We start from the raw sequence: 23,239 nt of genomic DNA on the forward strand, positions 1-23,239 counted from the left end.
TCACATGGAATGGTATTTATTTATTTTTATCTTTATTATTTTTCCCCTCCATCCCTTGTTGGGAAATTATGTCTCTGGCCTGTTGGAAAAACTGCAGAGAATTTTTAGACGACACGAAGTCCCTGTTTATTTTAAACCAGGAAACACTTTAAGACAAAAACTGGTTCACCCTAAGGACAAGTTGCCGACTCAAAAACAGAGCAATGTAGTTTATTCTATCCAATGCAGTGAAGAAAGCTGTAAAGAACGTTACATAGGTGAGACTAAACAGCCTCTGCACAAGAGGCTCTATCAGCACAGAAGAAATATACAAGTTCAGGACCTCAGAGTGCCGTGCATCTCCATCTTGAAGCCTCTAATCACTCGTTTGAAGACGGTGAGGTGAAGGTTTTAAGCAGGGAGAAAAGATGGTTTGAAAGAGGAGTGAAGGAAGCTATTTTTGTTAAAAAAGAAAAACCTTCTTTAAACAGAAACAGAGGTCTAAGGTTCAATCTTCCTGTAGTCTACAATGGTATACTGAACCCCTGGAGAGGTAGAAGACCAGTACCAGGACATTTAGATGTTAATCAGGTACTCAGGGTGGGTGAGCCAGGGTCTCACAAAGACAAAGGGGAGACTAATAGCCCATTAAAGGGTTGAATAGGCTCAGTAGATACCAAGTTTCTGTTGTAACAAACAACTCTTTCTTCTTCAGGAAGGCTCCTCCCAATGGGCTGGACTTACCACAGAATAGTATAAATATCGGAGTTCTCGACCTAAATTATCTTATTGACAATGACTCTTGGATGAGAGTCGAAACGTCAATTTTTTCTAACTGAGTCCAGATGACTACAACTGAAGCTTTTTCTACTATGGAACACGCCTGGACGAATGAGGGATTACACCGACATATATAGTATAGTATAGTATACATAGTTATTTTATATATATATATATATATATATATATATATATATATATATATATATATAAAATAAAATAAAATAACTAGAGTACTGCGACGAGTTAGCCACTGTCCAGGGTGTACCCCGCCTAAGGCCCAAAGTCACTGGGATAGGCTCCAGTCACCTGCGACCCTGAAAGGGAACAAGCGGTAGAAAATGGATGGATGGATAACTAGAGTAAATGTAAATGTATCAGTTAAAGTTCATGGATGAAAATATCCTGATTTGTCCTAAAGTTTATGAAGAGCTCCCAGAATGCACAGCACCCCCGCAGTGACCAATACAACTCCAGCAATTAGTCCAGTCCGAACCCAAGGGAAGTCTGACCAGTCCATAAACTCCTCCAGGTATTCAAGGAGATCTAGAGAAAATATAAGCAAATATTAAAATGTTAGTAATGTATAACAAGTATTTTTATTCACCTTCATTAGGATAAATGCTGTACTTTCCGGACTTTAAGACACAACTTTTTCCCCACGCTTTGAACCCTGCGGTAATTACAACGGTGCGTCTAATTTATAGATTTTATTGGCTTTTACTGTCCAGGGGACACGTCGTGATCTCCGTATTTCTAGCTTCAAGATGCTGTGTGTTTTATAACAATCAGACCCATATTCACAGAGAAATGAGTCTAATGAGGAAGTGAATCTAAGTGTGGAACCTGCCACATTAAAACTAGACTTTCCTGGCCTGACCTGACCCACGGGTCAAAAGACAAGTAAGTAAGTAAGTAAATTTTATTTGTATAGCACCTTTCACAGACAGAAGTCACAAAGTGCTTCACAAAACACAGAGTAAAACGATAAAAACACAAAAAATGTACAGTGAGCAATACATATACAACAATATACAGTAAAATCAGTCCGTAAAACAAATGCAATTAAAAGGCTTGACTAAATAAAAAGTTTTAAGCTGATCCTTAAAAGCAATAACTGAGTCCAGTGACCGCAGGGAGAGCGGAAGATCGTTCCAGAGTCTGGGGGCAACTGCCTGGAAGGATCTGTCTCCTCTGGTCCGAAAACGGGTGCGAGGAACCAATAACAGTTTCTGAGCCAAGGACCTTAGTGAGCGAGAGGGAGTGTACGGTTTAATCAGATCGATAATGTACAATGGGACCCGATCATTTAAAGCTCTAAATATCAGAACAAGGATTTTAAACTGTATCCGGTACGAGACCGGCAGCTAGTGAAGGGCTTATAGAATAGGTGAAATGTGGGCCCTTCTATTTGTGCGGGTTAAGATCCTTGCTGCAGAGTTCTGGACCAGCTGCAGACGAGAGAGCTCCTTCTTGTTAAGACAGGAAAACAAACTATTACAATAGTCTAAACGTGAAGACACAAATGCATGAATTATAAGTTCCAGATCATTTTGAGACACCATTTTTCTGAGCTTAGAGTTCCTGAGTTCCTCGTCAACAGCTTGGAGTGGTGCTCTAAAGACATGTCTTTTTCAAAGACAACACCCAAGTTTCTAAGACTTGGTATAGGAGTCTGGCCTAAAACACCCAAGTACTGGTTTATCCCTGGAATGGCATCATCAGGGGCAATAATCAGAGTTTCTGTTTTGTCAGCATTTAGCTGCAAGGAGTTTTGCTCAGCCATTGTTTTATTTGCACTAAACAACTGACCAAGGAGTTCAGCTTCTGGATCTCAGGAGGTTTAAAAGAGCAATATAGCTGAATATGGTCAGCGAACAGGTGGTAGGACACATCACTAAACTCTTTAATGATCATTCCCAGGGGGATTATATAAAGCAGAAATAGGACGGGACCCAAAACGGAGCCCTGAGGAACTCCACACAACAGATCAGCTGAGTCGGACATTATTTGGTTTGCAGCAACACTAAAGCTCCGACCGGATAAATATGAGGAAAACCAATGAAGAACTGACCCCGATAGTCTGTCATAATCTGTTTAACAGGATATGATGGTCGACGGTGTCAAAGGCTGCAGACAGATCCAACAGAACTAAAACCGTGCATTTCCCAGAATCAGCAGACATCATAATGTCACTGGACACTTTTAGCAATGCGGTTTCCGTAGAATGATGTTTGCGGAAACCAGATTGAAAAGAGTCGTGAATGTTAGACTGATCAAGGAAGTCTGACAATTGTTCAGAGACCACTTTCTCAAGGATTTTGGGCATGAACGGGAGCTTTGAAATAGGTCTGAAACTTTTTGGGTCTGTCGGGTCCAAGTTTGTTTTTTTGAGTAAAGGCTCAACTATGGCATGTTTAAATGGACCAGGAAACACCGGTAGAAAGAGAGATTTACCATTTTGGTAACCCAGGGGCCAATAACATCAAACACTTTGAGGAAAAGCCTGCAGGGAAGGGCATCTGATGTACAAGAGGAGGGTTTCATCTTGGTCACCAGAGCTGAGATGTCTTCTAGAATGACAGGCTTAAAAGAAGACCAACTTTGGGAAACAGGCTACACAGAAACAGAGTTATCACACAAAAGGAGTGGGATTTGGTCTTTGATCATCTTGATCTTATTGATAAAGAACCTGAGGAATTCATTGCTGTCAGCTTTGCAGAAAACAGGAGTCACTGAAGCTGAAGGACAAACAATAGCATTTATAGTGTCAAACAACACTTTAGGGTTTTTCTTGTTAGAGGTTATTAGCTGGCGGAAGTAATCAGATCTGGAACTTTCCATCATTTCATTGTAAGATGATACAAGATCTCTGAGGTGTAACCTATGGACCTCAAGACTGGAGGTTTTCCACAGACGCTCAGTTTTCCGACATAGTCTCTTTAGGTTTAGGATATCTTCATTTATCCAAGGACAAGCTTTTTTCTGTGATGACAAAGTGGATTTTACAGGTGCCACCTGATCTAAAATGGATACATAGTGGCTGCTAAAGGAATGAATGAAACTGTCCACATCAAGACAATTCATAAACAAATGAGGATCAAATATAGCAGAAAATTGGACGGCTGTATTTGCAGTGATAATGCGCCTCTGAGACCTGATGTTCGAGGGCACAGGCTCAGGAGAAAAGTTAATTTCAAATAAAACACAGCTATGATCGCTCATATGGACATCCTCCACACAGAGGTTAGCAACACTCAGGCCAAGTGAAAACACCAGGTCTAAAGTGTGTCCCTTTTGGTGAGTGGGACCTGAGACATGCTGCTCAAAGTTAAATGTTTCAGTCAAGGTTAAAAGATCCTTTGCAGGGCATGATGAGCCATCGACCCAAATGTTAAAATCCCCAAGAATGAAAACATTTTCCAGCTTTATAATAGAATAGCATCACTACGGTGGACCATATTTCAGTGTAAATATCTCATTACAACGTAACACTCACTCGCTAAGCACAAGCTCAGGAGCAGATGAACCAGATGTGAAGACACAGACACAGGTAAATCAGCTCACACAGAGTCGTCAAGGACAGAGGAGACAGTAGGGACAGCTGTGATGTGTTTTCTGTTTGTTAAGCTTCAAAATACTTTGTGTTTTATTACAATCCAACTAAATCCGGCCCCAGATAAGTGAAAGAAAATGGATGGATGTAAAGGTTAATTCACTTATGAACATGTACATGCTGCTTGATTGTGAAAAAAAATCATAATTTTGGTGAACGTGAACTGAACGTACTGTATTACTGCCGACGAACGATACTGTGAAAGCGTTCCTTCTGGTGTCTGTGAACGGCACGTTCATACTTTTTAATTTCGTTCAATAAGGTGTCAGATTTCTAGAGACTTCCAGGCGAAAAACGCATCGTTATGTTGCCCAACCAGAGCCTATGCCTGGTGTTGTGGAAAAATATCATCTGGCCCTTTGCTTTTCAAATTCTATCTTAATTTGATTTAGTTCTAACACAGTCAACAGCCTGACACAACTCCTCTTGGCCTGGAAATCTACATGTCCGGACCTCCTGGAGTGATTAGGAAGTCCCACGTTATGTTTCACACTAGGCAAGACATGTGAATTGAATTAATGCAAATGTTATGTACTGTCTCCTTCCTGAAACCACTGTTTCTTTGATGTCCCATTTGCTCCTTGATTCCTTTGTACCTGAGAGACCAGTGACCAGGAACTTCTGTGTGTGTGGTCATGTGACTACGGGTATAAATATGTAGGACATGGGACAAGAGGGAGATTCTGATCATGTAATGTACCAGAGAGAGAGAGAAACGCCTGATTAAATCACCTTAACATTGAGACAAAGCAACTCGCCTCCTTGCCTTATTTTTGTCATTACAATTTGGCGTTGTTGACAGGATCCTCGACCGGACTCCCGATTTCCGGGGACTGTGTGATCCAGCATTTTCACCTAAGCAGACGTTGTACCATACAGGCCCTGGAGAGAGGGATTCCGGCGCTGGGTTTGAAAAAAGGACCTTGTGGGTGAGTGGCTTTGTCTCAATTGTAAGACTAGGCTGTATATGAATATGATTAAGTTAGAGCTGTGTGAATAACTTACAGAGATGTTCTAAATAGAACATAGCTTTAAGTTTAACTGTAACTTAAACAAATAGAGTGATTAAGTTAGAGCTGTGTGAATAACTTACAGAGATGTTCTAAATGGAACATAGCTTTAAGTTTAACTGTAACTTAAACAAATAGAGCTGTGTGCGAATAATGATCGAGTTAGAGCTGTGTGAATGAGTTAGCGCTTTGTTTGAAACTCTGTTATTAAACAAAGCTCTAATTCTAACTGTAACTCCAAAATGTTAGAGCTGTGTGCTAGATTACGACGCCAATCCTAATACAAGTTGGATTGGAATCTTAATTTTAACTCTAACATTTAAACGCTGTGTGCGATAAAATATATATATATATATATATATATATATATATATATATATATATATATATATATATATATATCAGGACCGCGGGTCGTTAAGAGAGCAGACGAAATGGGTGTAAAACAGTCCAAGGACGTCATGCCAATAGAGACACCCACTATGAGGGCAATGTCAAAAAAATATGGGAATGAATGTTTGGAATGCCTGGATGTATGGTCTAAAAAATATGGTTTCCCAATTGGTGGTTCATTAAGCGTGAACAAAATCACCCAACTTGGGTTGAAGTTAACGGAAACGAAAGAGAATGTGTTGAAAATGAAGAAAAAGAAAGTGTCTTTGAATTTTGTGAGAGAAATGGAAAAGCATAACAAAATATTTAAAATATGGGAAACTGAAGCTAAAACGCGGGAACGAAAGAAATTGTGTAAACTTACTGCCCCCTACACAAATGAATGTAAAAATCCGCCGTCTTACCTACATAACACGCCACACTCTCCGGACGGAACAGACACAACACAACACACACATGCATGCACCTCTGCACTCCCACACACAACACAACACACACATGCATGCACCTCTGCACTCCCACACACAACACAACACACACATGCATGCACCTCTGCACTCCCACACACAACACAACACACACATGCATGCACCTCTGCACTCCCACACACAACACAACACACACATGCATGCACTTCTGCACTCCCACACACAACACACACATGCATGCACATCTGCACTCCCACACACAACACAACACACACATGCATGCACATCTGCACTCCCACACACAACACAACACAACACACACATGCATGCACCTCTGCACTCCCACACACAACACAACACACACATGCAAGCACATCTGCACTCCCACACACAACACAACACACACATGCATGCACATCTGCACTCCCACACACAACACACACATGCAAGCACATCTGCACTCCCACACACAACACAACACACACATGCATGCACCTCTGCACTCCCACACACAACACAACACACACATGCAAGCACATCTGCACTCCCACACACAACACACACATGCAAGCACATCTGCACTCCCACACACAACACAACACACACATGCATGCACCTCTGCACTCCCACACACAACACACACATGCAAGCACATCTGCACTCCCACACACAACACACACATGCACACGCTTCTTCACTCCCACACACAACACAACACGTACACACACAAGAACAAATAACTGCTCTCAAACTTCCTTTGCACATGTCTGTCGGCGGCGCGGATCGACCCGGACCTTGACTCTTGTCTGGTCAATCGGGCCGAACAAGCTCTGGGAGGAGGGGGCGCGCAGGCCGCGGTGGACAATGACTCCACAGGAGGGGACGCGGCGACCATGGCGAAAACGGGACGCGAACGAGATGAACAGAAACTGGACTCTAAGAAATACAATCTCCGGAATCAAAACGGACCCACCACAGACGCCTTACCTATGGTAGAAGTGGCCGGACCGAACGGACAGTTGTACGTTTACAGGCCCTGGAGCCACGACGAAGTCATGGACGTGGCTAAATCTTTACCTGACCCTGTGGTACTGTCTCCTTCCTGAAACCACTGTTTCTTTGATGTCCCATTTGCTCCTTGATTCCTTTGTACCTGAGAGACCAGTGACCAGGAACTTCTGTGTGTGTGGTCATGTGACTACGGGTATAAATATGTAGGACATGGGACAAGAGGGCTTTGTAACGCCAAAGCAATGGGAGGAGTACTTTTACGGACTACGACAGAGTCTGAGGACTACGAAACGTCTGAGGAATAAAGTCTGGCGGTAATGCAACACTCAGATGCCAACCGCCATAAAACAACAACAACAACAACAACAAGAGGGAGATTCTGATCATGTAATGTACCAGAGAGAGAGAGAAACGCCTGATTAAATCACCTTAACATTGAGACAAAGCAACTCGCCTCCTTGCCTTATTTTTGTCATTACACTGGCAAGTGTGAAAGCTCCGAAGTTGTAGAGGCCGATAGCGGTATTGCAGACAGATAGAGATTTCCCGTGTCGCACCACACTGCACATGCGTTATAAAAACAAAAAGCAGCATGGACGCGACAGCAACTTGTAGTCGACAGAGCACCAAGGAGTTGCCCTACGACCAGTTACGTGCCTCTGGGGAAGGCTGTCCCTTCAATGTGAAGTTGGGTAAGGATTCAACATTGTATATGAAGATGAAATCTGACATAGTTTCAGCATTAAACTAATAAAATAATTGCTGCCTGTGGTTCTGTGGAAATAATTTTGAAAAATGATAGCTCACAACGAGTTCATTTTTTGGAGCTGTGAACTTAGTCCAACATTTAGAATGAACTATGAACTGAACTAGTTAGTTTTAAAATTTCTGAACTATGAACTGAACTAGTTCATGTAGAAAGTGAACTTTCCCAACACTGCACACGGTGATGGAGGAGGTGAGGATGGACTCAATGATGGCCGTGTAGAACTGCATCATCATCTGCGCTGGCAGCTTAGCTTTCTTCAGCTGCCACAGGAAGTACATCCTCTGAGACATTCTTCCCCAGGCGCAGGCACTGCCTCCGATCCATCAGGAAGTCAGTGATCCACCTGCAGGTGGAGTCAGGCACGTTGAGCTGGGAGAGCTTGTCCTGGAGCAGAGCAGGGAGGATGGTGTTGAATGCAGAGCTTAAGTCCACAAACAGGATCCTGTCATAGGTTCCTGGGAAGTCCAGATGCTGCAAGATGAAGTGGGCTGCCAGGTTGACGGCGTCGTCCACAGACCAGTAGGGGGGAGGTGAATGACTTGAGGTGGGGGAGGACCAGCGCTCAAATTACTTCATGACTACAGACGTCAGCATGGGCTTGTAATTGGTGAGAAGCCGGCGCCCACTCCACACAGAGGCGGGGTTTTTGTTTGAGACTGCTGCTGCTTCAGACGCATATTGTACTGACATCTCGCTCTCGACACCTCCCTGCTGAATCCATACTTTGCATCTTTGTAGCGCCTCAGCTTTGGTGTGAACCAGGGTTTGTCATTGTTGAAAGTGACTTTAGTGTATGATGGTACAATGCTGTCCTCACAGAATCAAATGTATTACGTCACAGTGTCAATGTACTCATCCAAACTATCTGTGGCAGCTCTTTCTCATGCAGACAAGCAGGTGGTTGACTTGCACCAGAAAAGTTACATGTACACCTGGGTGATTCAACTTAGTTTTCCCGTGGGCCAGATTTTTCGGAGGGCCAAGGCCTCAATTTGCACAACATGTCACTACTGCAACAGTATTTTGAGTAGCAAAAGACATAACATTTAAATAAATATTTCTATGAATTGAGTTAATGCAATACAATAACTACTGATGGATTAGATTTGTGTGAGAAATAACATACAACATGCTTTACCAACATTGCTTTGCAAAATTGCCCATCCAGGACTGAACTAGAATTAAATAAGGGCTTGAACAGAGACCAAACCAGGTCTAAACTAGTGCTAACCCAGAATAAAACCAGTGAACAATATTTTTTTATTTTTTATTTAATATTTGGAAGATGGGTTGTGGGCCAGATTAAATCACTTGGAGGGCCTGATTTGGGCCCCGGGCCTAATGTTGAATAGCCCTGATGTACAGCTTTAATGTTTAGATGAGTAATAATACTCTTTCTATAAATATTTGATCTTACCTCCAGCAGGATAAGAAGTAGCTGTTTCCTCATAGGCTTCCATTGGCAAAAACTCTGTAGTTACTGAAATGTTTTTATTACACCATTTTTAAATTGATTGGCACAATAATTGAATAATTACAGTTATTGCTTTGTCTGAAATGTTCCACTGTATGGCATTAAATCAGAAAAGTTACATCTTGAATCTTTAATTTGTATATGAAATGGCATTGTTCTTTTTCAAATAATAACATGACAACTTACCGTCTGTGGACGATGTAACTGTGTCTAAAAATATAGGCATTTCTTTTGTGGTGGTTTCCTCAAAAACATCAAAAGAAGTGAGCCAAGTCCAACCACTGCCCGATTCCTCTGTGGGGGTTTCTGTATACTTTTCTAATAATAAATATGAGGTGTTAAGAAGATTGCGATGATGAAATACATTTAAACTATTGTGTTTTACCTGTGTCATACAAATCCTCCTGTAAAATTACTTTTATAGTTCCAGGTATGCCAAGCTTTGCTTCTTCTGACTTCCTGTAAAGATAAAATAATTCAAATCACAATAATACTGTGCTTTGTAAAATGTCTTTTAATACCTATAATTAATCTTCAAGACATTTTATCAGTTAAAGGAACTTTGAAGACGTGTATTTTGTTACAAAGGAAAAGGCTTTATAAATAGGCCGTGGCTACAGAGCCCCGGCGCGGTCAAATAGCCTAGCAGTTTCGGCCGCGCGCCGCGGCTCTGTAGACATTCCCTTATAAATACAGATATCAATAACGCAACAGACAAAACATTCTTATTCAGACAATAGAATAGTCAAATTTCGTTTGGACAACCTTAACATTTATTTGCTTTTTATATGTTTGATTATGCAATGAGAGTGACTTTATAATTCCAAGGTATAATTAAAAGTATATATTTTTTCTACATTTAAAGCTGCTCTTACTTGGTTCGGTACCAGCAGCTGTACTCTCCAGGGGACAAAATATTTTGAGACAAGGAAATAGGGAACTGGTCACTGACGTTCTGTGGAGCAGTAAAAGGAATCAAATCTTCATTATTATTGTCGACCTACAAGAAAAGAATAACATAAAAAAAGAAGTCGTCCCTGTATTCAAAAGGCATTATGCTTAATATAAAACAGGGGTGAGTTAATATTTCCTACCCAATACGTTCTATCACTTTAACAATTTTGCAAAAGCAATGTACGCACAAGGAACATTTGAATGTATTTACGAATTTAAAAAGTTTTGCTTTCACCTCATTTACCGGCTTGGACTTCAAGATACGCCCGTCTTTCTCCCACCAAACCGCAAGCTCAAAGGGCGACTGGTTTCTGAGCAGCTCCAGGTAACAGGGTAGGATCACTGGGTCATTATGGGGGTACACCTCCAAAACCTGGTCCACCTGTGGCTCTGAGGACGGCAAACCAGCAGAATAAAGATAAATGAAGATGAGAAATTGAGGCTAGGAGCTTAGTCTGGAAACAAAATGTCAACAAAATGAGCAATGGGGTGATCCATCCATCCATCCATCCATCCATTTTCTACCGCTTGTTCCCTTTCAGGGTCGCGGGTGACTGGAGCCTATCCCAGTGACTTCGGGCCTTAGTGCACCCTGGACAGTAGTCAACTCGTCGCAGGGCCAACACACAGACATAGACATTACAGACAACCATACACTCTCACATTCATTCACTAGGGCCAATTTAGAGTTGCCAATTTTTGCCTAACACATGCATGTCTTTTGGACGGTGGGAGGAAGCCGGAGAACCCGGTCTATTTTAACTGCCAAAAATAACCCCAAAAATGTGTTACATTTTTTTTATCAAAGTCTGTAACACATTTTACTTTTTACTTTTACTGACAGTAGTTTGGCTGTAGACTGTAGACACAAGCTGAACATTGACAATTAGAAATCACTGAATCTCGATTCCTTCTTTCCTCTGTGCACCTCTGTGTGGATGTGGTGTTGTGGACGTGCTGTGACCAAACCACTAGGCCTGCTAAAAACAACATGTAACACAATGTGTAAAATAGAAAAAGTGATCAGAAAGGGAGTCTGCCACCTACTTGTATCCATGGAGAAAAATATGAACTCACTTTTGTTCTTGCTCCCATTTTTCATGAGCTGAATTCAAAGATATGAAACATTTCTATAAACACAGAAGACCCATTTCTCTCAAATGTTTTTCACAAATCTGTCAAAGTCAGTCTTGCTGAGCAATCAATATCAATAAGCCATCCCACCTCACTGGAGGGACATAAGATGCTGATGAGATGGCATGAATATTGCACAGGTGTGCCTTAGGCTGGCCAGAATAAAAGGACACAACATTGTGTTTTTTCTTTAAGAGGGTGTGAAGGGGGTCATAAGACCTGTCAGTATCTGGTGTGACCACCAAATTGGCCGCCAATGTTGCTGGATATTGATAGGAACAGGAACTGGAACGTGCTGCCGTATCTGCTCATCCCAAACATGCCACAACAATCACCTCATGTTGCAGCATAATAATGCACGGCCCCGTGTCACAAGGATCTGTACACAATTCCTGGAAGCTGAAAACATGGCTGGCACACTCACCAGTGACTTTGGGCCTTGGACCATCAGACACACTGACAACCATTCACCCTCACATTTGCCAATTTACCTAATACATGGATGTCTTTGGACGGTGGGAGGAAGCCACGGTAACATGGGAAGAACATGCAGACTTCACCCAGAGATATCATGTTGTGTTGGTTCTGGCCTGGGAATTGATCTCCTTATTGGGAGGTGAGAGCTCAAACCGCTCTATTAGTTGCTCAGTAAGACAGACTTTGACATTATTTGAAAGGAATGGGTCTTTTGTGTATATAGAAAAGTTTCTTTGAGTTCAGCTCATGAAAAATAGTTGTGTGTTGTGTTAATATTTTTGTTCAGTGTGTACATCTGGCATTTATTCGAAGGGCATTTTTTATTGAAAAATAAATAAATAAAATTCCAAAATATGCAGTGGGCAGGTATCTCCACAGGTCTGGAAGGTAAATTGCCATCATCTGCTTGTTTCTAGAACCCGCCTCACACAAGTTTGATATGTGTATCACTTTGATTGAGTTCTACGCAATTATCATAGAATATATTCTCAAGAATAGCTTCTAGATAGTTCCTAAGAATAGCTAGAACATATTCTATATGTCTCTCGGCTGGCCTGGGAACGCCTCGGGATCCACCCGGAGGAGTTGGAGGAAGTGTCTAGGGAGAGGGAAGTATGGGAGTCCTTGCTCAGACTGCTGCCCCCGCGACCCGGCCCCGGATATAGCGGCAGAAGATGGATGGATGGATATATTCTCAAGAGTTTGTGAAACAAACATAACCTGTTTCTAATAACATTTAGTTGTTTAATGCCATACTGTGGCAGAGCAATCTTCATGGACACCAGCAGGTGGCAGAAAAGTCACGTAGTGCACCATTAACCTGTTGGAGACAGAACATTTGAATCTCATAGTGAACGTTCCTTACTTTCCACTGTGAGCCACACAGTCGACAGTGTCCTCCTCCCTCCCCAGATGCACTCGTACATGTTACTGTCACTGAGCCTCACAGACTCCAGGACCAGGGACCAGTCTCTTTCTGTCTGTCCCTCTGAGGCAAAGTGCACACGCCCCTGGAAGAAACAAGATAAGACAAGCTTTATTTGGCCCACAGTGGGGAAATTTCAATGTTGCAAAACACAGTTCAAGAACAGCAGGGGAATGGGGCATGCAATGAAAAAAATATATTTTAAAACAACACACAACCTATGATACCTACATTTATGATACTTTTAGCAACATAGTAAGTACAGCTGACATAATATATGCTACTTATGACCCTTAATTTTAAAGATTAAATGGACAACTGTGCAAAATATTTAGAGTTATGCAAATAAAAACAGAAATTGACAGCATTGTCTGCAGATGGTAAAGATTAGTTTGGTGCTTTTTGATCAAAATATCAACAAATCCTGTGGCACTAAAAACGTGGTTAATAAATATACTCAGAGGAGCTTAAATTCTATATTTAGTCAATCAACCACTACCACTACTACTACCACTACTACTTCACAGCATGTGCCACGACAAGGTTGAACCGAATACCTGAGACCAGCAATTGAAGACTGATAATGACAAAATATTGATGACAGATGACAACCTTTGAACCCTTTTCTACTATGGACAACCTCCTGGACAAATGAGGGAGGATATTGATATGTGTTAATGAAGAATAAGATAAGATATTCCTTTATTGTCCCACATGGGGAAATTTCATTGGTGCAACGCAGGTAGATACAGAGGTAGATACAGAAGAACAGATCACTTATAGGAAGTCTGAAAAACACTTTCAGTAGAAGATCTCCTATAAATAAATAAAAACTCCCATAGACAAATAAATAAATAAATACCATTGCATGTGATCCCGACAGTAATTGCACATGAATGTGTGTCACGACAGCACATAGATTGCACATGAATTCCAACAGCAAATAGTATGATTATGATGAGAAAACAACATGACTGACACGATTACAATATAACACCATGTTTAAAAGCCAATTTTTTGGGGAAAAGTTATTAAGACATAGTGATGATCTCACCTTGTAGCTATTGTCTATCCTCACAAGGTGTCTAAGTTTAGCTGCCACGTTGCTGCCCATCACCTCCCAGGAAACCTCTTCATCCACAAACGCAGAACTGGAACAAGGAAGAATTACAGTGTCCCCATAGGGAACGCTCAATTGTACGGACTGGGACAATTCTGGAGCTGTGAGTAAAGCAGGAAAATGGATCAATTAATATTACCACAGCTTTACATTGACCACAACAGAGCGAGCACTCCCCACGAAAACTGCACAAAAGAAGGATCAAACTCTGGTCTAACCTCAGACTAAACCAGGTCAGAATCTTTCAATCTGCATTTTAGTATTTGCAAAGTTCCTAAGATTATGCTCAAACTTACCACTGTAGACCCATCCACAACAAAAGAGCAGCACTAACATCAATACTGGAGACATTTTCTGCAAAAAAGACAACAAAAATACAGCATGTAAAACAATATACTGGTCTGCTATAAAAAGTGCCAGCTCATTGCTTACTCATATTGCAAGCACATACATGCATGTAACACATCTAGATACACGTTGAAGGTAAAAATAGACTTGCACAGTGGAATTTGACCACTGACACCTTAACGAAATAGCTATGAACATTTTGTTTTGTTTTTGGCCATTTTAAAGCTAACATAAATATACTTTAAGTTATAATCACATGCATTTGTTTTATTGGCTCACATTTATTTTAAGTTGAGATCTTCTGCAAAATTGTATATATAAATAAATCTAAAAACTAAAATGTTAAACAATATGATAAAGATGTAAACATATAATTCTTACCATAATAATCAGATGTATCCGTCAAAAACAGGTTAGAAATCCTTGTGGTGCTATGACCAGGAGCAGATCTAGTGCAGCCTCTCCTCCCATTAACACTTCAGACTTTTATTGTGAAAGGGTCATGCTAGTACTTCTGGTCGGCTGTGGAGGGCTGTGGGTGCAACTCAAGACATAAAGCTGATCAAGCCAAGGGTTTCAGAGTAATGAAAAATTAGGACCGTTGTCATAACAGCAGTTAAAACCATGGAAGTAGGGCTGCAACGATTAATCAAGTTAATCGAATAATTTTATTACAAAAAAGCTTTGATTATTATTTTATTGCCTCGATGCTTTTTTTTTTAGGCAGAAACTCAATTTGTTATTTGTTTATTACAATGAACTATAACGTTTATTTAAAAAAACAATTTAATATGCTTTTAAATGGTTTACGGAATGTACAAAAAAATTAACCGATTAATCGAAGAAAAAAATCGATATATTAATCAATTACTAAACGAATCGATAGCTGCAGCCCTACATGGAAGTATATTAAAACCATGTCTGTGCATATGGAACAGAATAAATGCAATTGAAAACGTTAATATCAACTTAGATATTGCTAGGACCTAGTACTTTGCAAATATGCTACTTTGTGCTTCGCTGGTGGGTGTTGCATAGAGCAGTCAGGAGTTTGATTCCAGCCATTGACTATTTGCTAAATGTCTATACCTTCTCTCTTCCCCTTTCACGCTACATGTCCTGTCAAAGAAAGCTTTGAAAAAAAAATGAAAATATGGTACTTCATTATTCCGTATTTCAAAGTCTAGGATATTTTGTTCACTTATCTTAATGCACTGATGAAATGTAGTAAAGGCAGTGGTTCCCAAAGTGAGGTGTGAAATCGTCTGATGAGTTTTATGGGTACTGCACTGAAAAGTGCATATAAAAAATACAGTAACAAGTCTATGAAAAAATGTTTGTAAAAATTGTATTGGTAAGAATTGCGCAATATGTAATTATTCTTATTCCATACATTTGAAATAAGATCACATTCCCTTTGGTTTTCAATTGCTAAAAACTAAAATACATGCATTTAGCAGCATTGTCAAAGTTTCTGATCCTACGTGTAAATTGTACACCGTTTGCATGCTATTCTGTCACTCAAACTATTGGAGTGTAACAGGAGACAGAGCGTCACGTGTCTGAAATGTCAATTTTAAGATTCGAGGAATTCACACATGCTGCAGTTTACAAGATTGATGACAATTTAGCAAGGAAAATTTAATTGGGTTCGGAGCAAAACTGCAACAGCACAAAGGGACAAAGACTGTCACCACTTTGTGCAACAAAAAGATTTTAAAAGTTGCAAGAAGTGAACCATGTAACTTTTCCTGTGGAGGGTCACATCTGTCTCCATGGAGAGGGTTCTTTTGCAAATGAAATTCATGTTCTGGAGAACATTTTAGGAAAAGCAGTAACATCTCCATGAAGACGAGAAGACAGATCCCACCAGAAAATGTACACAGTGCATCTTTAAAAGAATAAGAAGCTATACATTACCTAGACTAGTGATTTGAAATGTCACACTATGAAGATCAGGAAACTAAATTAAGTAAAACATTTTGCTTTGATTACATTTTTTCCATAAAAAAATTTAACAAAAAATACATTTAAAATCTACGGTAATCTAAAATTACATATAAAACAAATAAAGTAAAACAAAGACTCAATTCATCAAGTAAAAGCAATGAAAAAACAAACAAAATCATTCAGACCTATCAACAAATATCAGAAATAAAATCTGTGGAGAATATTCAAGCATAAAATCAACAAGGTTAAATTCCATCCGCCTTTAAAAGTGATCACATTAAAAAAAATAATGAAAAGATAAAATGACAGTAGATTTTTGTGGTCAGTTTTTCCAGGTGTAGCTGTAGTTGTTCATGTTGAGGTGGTTGAGAGCAGTTTTGCCCAGAGTCGATGGAGTTTGAAGCTGTTGGACTGATGAAGAGCGGAGGCCGAAGGAGGACAAGTCCACTGAAGAGGAGCTCGACTGGAAACACAAAGACATCACACAATTTACACCAATGACTCCCCGACATGTTCTGTAATATTTTATCTGATTGCTATAATAGTCCCGATGGTTATATATATATTCTAATATAGAATAATATAACATTTTAGATCGCAGCAAATAGATGTGTCTATTTTGAAACTTAAACTACTAGATCATAGAATATTATGCAGATTTAGTTTATTTCACCTGAGCCAAAATAGCTACACAACACTGCAGAACTCTACGTGTATCACAGATTAATATATATTTTTAAATAAGGACAAGTAAGTACGAGCAGCGGGCATGTATTGGGAGTCTGAATCATTCTAAATACAACTTGGAGAGGGTAAATGAGAAGGGAAAAACAATTATAACATGGTAGTAGAGGTTTCAAAGGTAGTCAACTGGAAGGGTTTAAAAAATCAAGACGATTTGACTTTCATCCGAAAGTTATTGTCAAGGTGAAACGTCTTGATTTTTTAAAACGGCATCCAGAAGACTACCTTTGAAACCTTTTCTATGATGGATGACTCCTAGACAAATGAGACTAATCATAAGCATGGTTTAAAGTCAAGTTTACTTTTAAATCTACCACAACAACCCACTCTCCATTGACTAACATTACACCTTATTTTAAAAATTACACAATTTATCACAATTAGCATTTACTATTGCTTGATATACAAATTTAAAAAAAAAACTTTATTTCGCGTTCTTAAAGAACAAGACTCGCACATAAAAGCATTTCCAAAAACATGCATTTTACTTTCCATCCCTAAACAACTTATGTCAAAATGCTGTTGAGAAAACGTGTGTAAGTCTTGTAGTTTTACCTGTGTCGTGTTCTGGTGCACGTTCATGACGGCGGTGGGAGCGTGCGTGTACAGAGCAGCAGAAAAGTTTCCTTTTTGAGCCGGACGGAGAAGAGCTGTGATGGAGTGAAGAGAGGAGGGCAGGATCGGACCTGGGGGAGAAACAAATGTGAACAATTCAATTCAATGTTTTTTTGTAAGACCCAAAATCACAACAGCAGTTGCCTTGAAGGGCGACAGTCGTGAGAACAGATTAAAACAAATGTAAATAAAAAAGATTCCTGGTTAGTGATCATATTTTCTTTCTTTATTTCTCGTTATTTTTACCCACTTATACTGGGTGAAGTTACCAATTAGAATAAATATATGAACAACGGCATATTGTGCTTTTGTCTGCTCTATAGTTATAGTTTGATTTCCGGGTGTCATTTATTAAATTTATGGACCCAATAAAATCATAACTTAATAAAGAAGTGTCCGCTGACTTGCTGTTGAAACCTGCTGTGCTCATTTTTCCGCCTGAACGTCATCACAAAGAAGCTTTGTCGGAGAATAAAGATGATTCAAACATGCATGAATAACTCTAAATACAACTTTGAATGCCTAAATAAGAAGGAAAAACATTAATAACACAGTCAAAAGTAGATTTGGCATAATAAAGTATGTCTCAACATTTTTACTGCATACTTAAAAATAAATGGTCAAATGTACCTGTGACCTCCAAACTGCTGATGTTCTGGTAGCCCATTCCCACTTGGCTTTTTACATTCACACTTCTTGCCTAAAACAACAAAATACTTAAAAATTCCATTGTAATAATCCACATTTCAAACAATAGCAATGACTCAAATTAAAAAGCCAGATGTATTAATACAAAAAAAAAATTTACACATGTAAACAATAGCGAGTAAAATGCTAAAAGTATAAGTCATAGGCTGTGTACTTTGAGCGTCTGCATGGCTGCTCCTCTGAAGGCGACGGGGGCGAGCAGAGTCGGGGGCAGTCCGGCCTGAGAACCCGCCGAGGCCACCAGACTTTTACAGTTGATGAGGAAGTTTATGAGCGTGAACGTGTCCGAACCCTCCACCAACACCACAGACTCAGGTTTGTGATCCAGAGAGACCGTCTGACCCTCTTTTCGCCTGGGACTCTGGTCAAGGATTTTAACAAGATCATTGTGGTAAAAGTCTAATATTACTGATTAGGATGGCCATTTAAAGGTGTATGTAACCTTTCTAGTGAGAGGGGCGTCGCCTGGTATATAGCCAGATTAAAGTGAGTGTTAATAGATTGTAATGGAATCAAAAGGATACAGCTGAATGGAGATGGCGTCTGGTTTCTTGATCTTGTCCTGGACGCCCATCTCCTTCAGCCACGACATGTCTTCGTCATCGTTCTCTGGCTCCTTCTCTTTGCCGCAATCCTCCTCTTCTTTACCTCCACAACAACTAACGTTCAACAAAACACCAAAACGGGTTAATGATACGTATACGATATGTTTCTGCACAGGCCCAGCAACGGTCGTTTTATTAAGCTTAACATTTATGCATATTTCGTTAAAACTATTCCATGTATAAACATCTTCATTTATACCTTTGATTTTAGTAAGTAAGTAACCTTTTATTTAACCAGGTAAGAACCTATCGAGATCAAAACATTTGCAGCATACAGAATGAAAACATTTACACATCAACACTAAACAAGAGACATAGTATACAACATTTAAAAAACTGTTTTTTTAAATTACTACCAGCATTTTATTGTGTTTTAAAGCAACCTGAAAATACAATTTCTAATCAAATCCTAAAAATATATAGTTAAACAAGTAACTATACAACATGTAATATAACAAATCCAGAAAACATACTCATCATCTTTCTCTTTGCCACAGTCCAGTTCGTCGTCCAGGTCCAGGTCCCTGCTCTTCCTCTCCTCCTCCACTAGAGGGAGACTAAACTCTATGCCTGAAAAAGACGTCAACACTCTTTTTTTGGGGGAACGTGAAATAAGGAGGCAATATAGTTTTATATGTGCAAAATAAATCTCAATAATTTCACAATCTATAATTAAAAACACATTTGAGATAAGAATCTGATGTGCTAAATCCACAAATCTCCTACCATTCCAGAGCATGCTTGTAGAGGTATAAACTACATTTAGCTCTTGAGTGATATGTTACCGAAATAATAGCACTAATCGTTTATTTTGTACAGACCTTCCTTCATTTTCTAGCAGTTTAATATGGCTACTATAAAAGATAATAATAAAATAAATGTCACTCATTCGAGCCCCACCCTCAGCCTTCATGGCCTCTCGGAGTCCTCTGGTCGTGGGGGAAATCAGAGCCGTGATGCTGTTGGATCCACTGACTCCCGCTGCTTTGAACAACACTGTGAACTACAAAGTGACAGAAATATTTCAGGCGTTAAATTAACCCAATATGTTGTCAAAAATAAGTAGTTTCTTTTGGAATAATGGCACATACCTGGTAAGAGCAGAGGTAGAAATAAGGGCACAGCTTGGCCTTGAGTAAACTGTACAGCGACAACAGGCTCACAGACCTATCAACAAATATGCTTTAAATCCTCACATTTTAAACAGGACATTTTAGTATTACGCAAGAACAAGTTGTGAAAGCAGCGCGGCATAACTCCATCTCCTTTTTTGATTTTGCTCATTTTTGGCGTAAAAGTTACACTATAGTTATACTTTATAGGATTACGACTTTGCTGATGTATACCAGGGAGGGGGCAAGTGTTTTCAGATCTGTAGAGGGTCTAAATAATAAGATAACATAACTCTAGGTATGTTTTTGATGAGAACACTAACTATTTTGATGACTTTTGATATATTCCCATTTTCCATCACTTAGAAACCCATGGATAAGATCGTATCAATCTGGATCCTTCACTGCGTCACTAATACTTTAATTTATTTATTTACCAAAGTTTCATTCATAGAGGAAAATCATACATTGTTTATTCTTTTCCAACATTTTTGATTTAATAATGCTGTTTGAGAGTCTGTATAGGTCAGAAAACGATTGCAATGATAAAATACGACTACTATTATTTTCTGTATAGTCGCTTTGTCACGATTAGAGGATTAATGGTTGCAGCTTTATTGATAATTAATACATAAGACCAGCGCTCACCATTCACTCATGAGGCTCTGCTGCAGTGCGCTGTCTTGGGACCAGGGGGTGCTCTTGCCGGTGAAACTCCTCTCAGCGTTGATCCGAGGGAAAAGTGAGAGCCACGGCAGAGACGGGTGCTGCCAGAAAACCAGGCTCTGCTGGAAGGAAGAACGCAGCTCCGAGCACGACTTTGCATCCTAAAGAGAACAAATATCTAAGAAATGGACAGTTGTACTCATTTGTCAACACAAATACAGGAACAAGAAGAGGGTTAGAAACGATTTGAAACATTTCACAGATGATATAGCCTTTTAGATTAGGAGGATTTGAGTTAGCATCAGTGACCTGTATGCTGTGCGGCAGAGTGCTGTACTGTGCTCTGCAGTGCTGGCTCAGACCCACGGCCTCCTCCTGAGCTTTCGGTTTCTCAGCCCAGCTCAGAGACAGAGGAGACATGAAGAGCACCCGCGTCTTCAGGCTCCAGTCCGCTGGGAACTCTGTGCAGACAGGGGGCGCTATGGAGGCAGGGGCGATGGCAGGAGGGCTCTGGAGCACAAGCGAGACGTGAGAAACTGTGATCCATACCGTTTTAGTTATTCAAATGCAAAAGACTGTAAGGATAAACATTCCCTGACCTTTAAGAGCGGGCTTGCAAGATCTTCCTCGTCTTCATCAAACAGGGAGTCGTCGTTAGAAAAGTCTAGGGATTTCTGTAAATGTCAATAATAAAACAATAGTCATAACTGAGTGTACGGTGGCAAAGGCGGTTAGCGCTCTTGCCTCCCAACAAGAAGGAGATCATGGGTTTGATTCCCGAACCAGACCAACATCAAATCTCCGGCTACTCCCACCGTCCAAAGACATGCATGTGTTTGCAATTGGTGACTCTAAATTGGCCCTAGTGAATGAATGTGAGAGTGTATGGTTGCCTGGAATGTCTATGTCTCTGTGTTGGCCTGCGACGAGTTGGACACTGTCCAGGGTGTACCCCGCCTAAGGCTCGAAGTCACTGGGATAGGCTCCAGTCACCCGCAACCCCGAAAGGGAGAAAGCGGTAGAAAATGGATGGATGGATTGTTATAACTGAAACGTCTCATGTTTTCCTATTCTAAACCAGACAATGATTGACAACAAAAAGACAACTGTAAAAAAACCAACACTAACTTCTTGCTAATAAGTCAAAGTTACACCATGTCTCTCCTGTGAAAGTGTTTCAAATGTTCTCTTAACTTGTTACAATTATACAAAGGTGCTTGAAAATGGGATCGTGTGTAGTAGTTTTCACCCCAAAAATACATGTACATTTGACCTATTTTACCTTTTTATGAATCAATATCTGTACTGTTGAGCAGACTGACTCACTTTTTCTACACACCAAGACTGCCTAAGTCAGTGGTCTCAATTTTATTTAGAGTGGTCAGGTCCAATTAAAATCTATGTAATTCTGTCTTGTGGGGGGTCTACTGCCAGCTTGTTCTCGTTAAAATGTTATTGCTGTGTTTGGAATTTTCCACGTTCTGTATTTCCCCATCAGCTCAAAATTGCGGCGAAATATTTTGGGAAACATGCATTTTTTCTGTGAGCGGGGTCGCCTCTCCACAGATCTGACTTGGCTCTGGCAGCATCACCTGCATGTCACCATGAAGATAAGTTCAATGCCATACCGTGGAACATCCCAGGCAATGCAGTAACATCTTCATGGAGACAAGCAGGTGGCGGACCTTTCACCAGAAAAATGACACATGTGCACCTTTAATTTTGGAACTAATGAAGTCTACAATGGCCAAAAATAATGCTAATGCCTATATATTTTACGACATGTTCTTCTCACATCTTGGCTAATAGACTAGCTAATAAGTAGATCTTAGTTTACTTTGCTGGAAAGCTGCTGTCTCTCCATGTTTTCCGCCTCCGTGAGTCTTGCAGCAAACGGAATGGGCTCAGTCTTCTTTGTTGACAGCTGATCCACTTCGTTCTTCTCCTTCGCCTCTACTTTTCCCTCTTCCTCGTTATAAATGATCAACTTCTTACTCGGACAGTAAGTATTTTCAATGTTTGCGAAGGGGTTTCTGCGCTTGACACCCCCACCTCCTGAGCGGGTTTGGGAGTTGAACAGCGGTCCAGGGGAGAAGGGTCGAACACAGGACGGGGAAGAGGCGCCTTGGCCGGGGCTCGCAGCCGCTGGACTCCCGCTTAAAGAGCCAGCCTCGCTTCGGGCTCTTTTCCTCCGCATTCGCATAATTTCCGCCGGGCGTTTAAAGCTAGGGGAGTATCCAGCTTGTTCAGACATGTTTAAAAAGTAAAATTGACTCAAAATCAGTGAAAAAATAAAGTTTAAAGTTAATAAACCCGCGGTTGTTTTGTTTCCACCTCTGGCAAACGCAGACTTCCGCAACAGACGAATTTGCCGCGCTGCGTGATGACGTCTAGTATAGCACGCGCATGCGCTGGTCACGT

At 40.4% G+C, this 23,239-nt stretch overlaps 1 protein-coding gene and 1 long non-coding RNA gene across 2 annotated transcripts; both read right to left on the minus strand.

Moving 5' to 3' along the window:
* Positions 1 to 9,685: 9,685 nt before the first annotated feature.
* On the minus strand, positions 9,686 to 10,509 carry LOC140364690 (uncharacterized). The gene is made up of 3 exons (XR_011927729.1): positions 10,336 to 10,509; positions 9,846 to 9,919; positions 9,686 to 9,778 (listed from the first exon to the last, which is right to left on the minus strand). It is a non-coding gene; the product is annotated as an uncharacterized lncRNA (long non-coding RNA).
* Positions 10,510 to 16,566: 6,057 nt separating this feature from the next.
* Positions 16,567 to 23,165, minus strand: LOC140346972 (protein downstream neighbor of son homolog). The gene is made up of 12 exons (XM_072433307.1): positions 22,656 to 23,165; positions 21,418 to 21,492; positions 21,128 to 21,328; positions 20,801 to 20,979; positions 20,132 to 20,207; positions 19,941 to 20,043; positions 19,514 to 19,610; positions 18,960 to 19,094; positions 18,590 to 18,788; positions 18,358 to 18,427; positions 17,668 to 17,798; positions 16,567 to 16,831 (listed from the first exon to the last, which is right to left on the minus strand). The coding sequence occupies exons 1-12, from the start codon at positions 23,070 to 23,072 to the stop codon at positions 16,691 to 16,693; spliced, it is 1,824 nt and encodes a 607-aa protein (XP_072289408.1). The 5' UTR covers positions 23,073 to 23,165; the 3' UTR covers positions 16,567 to 16,690.
* Between the last annotated feature and the right edge of the window lie 74 nt (positions 23,166 to 23,239).

Source organism: Eucyclogobius newberryi, unplaced genomic scaffold (assembly GCF_026437365.1).
Source record: "Eucyclogobius newberryi isolate DKJ021-1_F unplaced genomic scaffold, fEucNew1.0.hap1 SCAF_1, whole genome shotgun sequence".
In the NCBI taxonomy this organism is placed as follows: domain Eukaryota; kingdom Metazoa; phylum Chordata; class Actinopteri; order Gobiiformes; family Gobiidae; genus Eucyclogobius; species Eucyclogobius newberryi.

Excerpts from the sequence above, each read along its gene's own strand:
- LOC140346972 (XM_072433307.1), bottom strand. The coding sequence starts at position 23,072 with ATGTCTGAACAAGCTGGATACTCCCCTAGCTTTAAACGCCCGGCGGAA. Across the intron at positions 20,044-20,131 it reads TCTACCTCTGCTCTTACCAG|TTCACAGTGTTGTTCAAAGC; the intron begins GTATGTGCCATT and ends GTCACTTTGTAG. Across the intron at positions 19,095-19,513 it reads GGCAAAGAGAAAGATGATGA|TTGTTGTGGAGGTAAAGAAG; the intron begins GTATGTTTTCTG and ends GTTGAACGTTAG.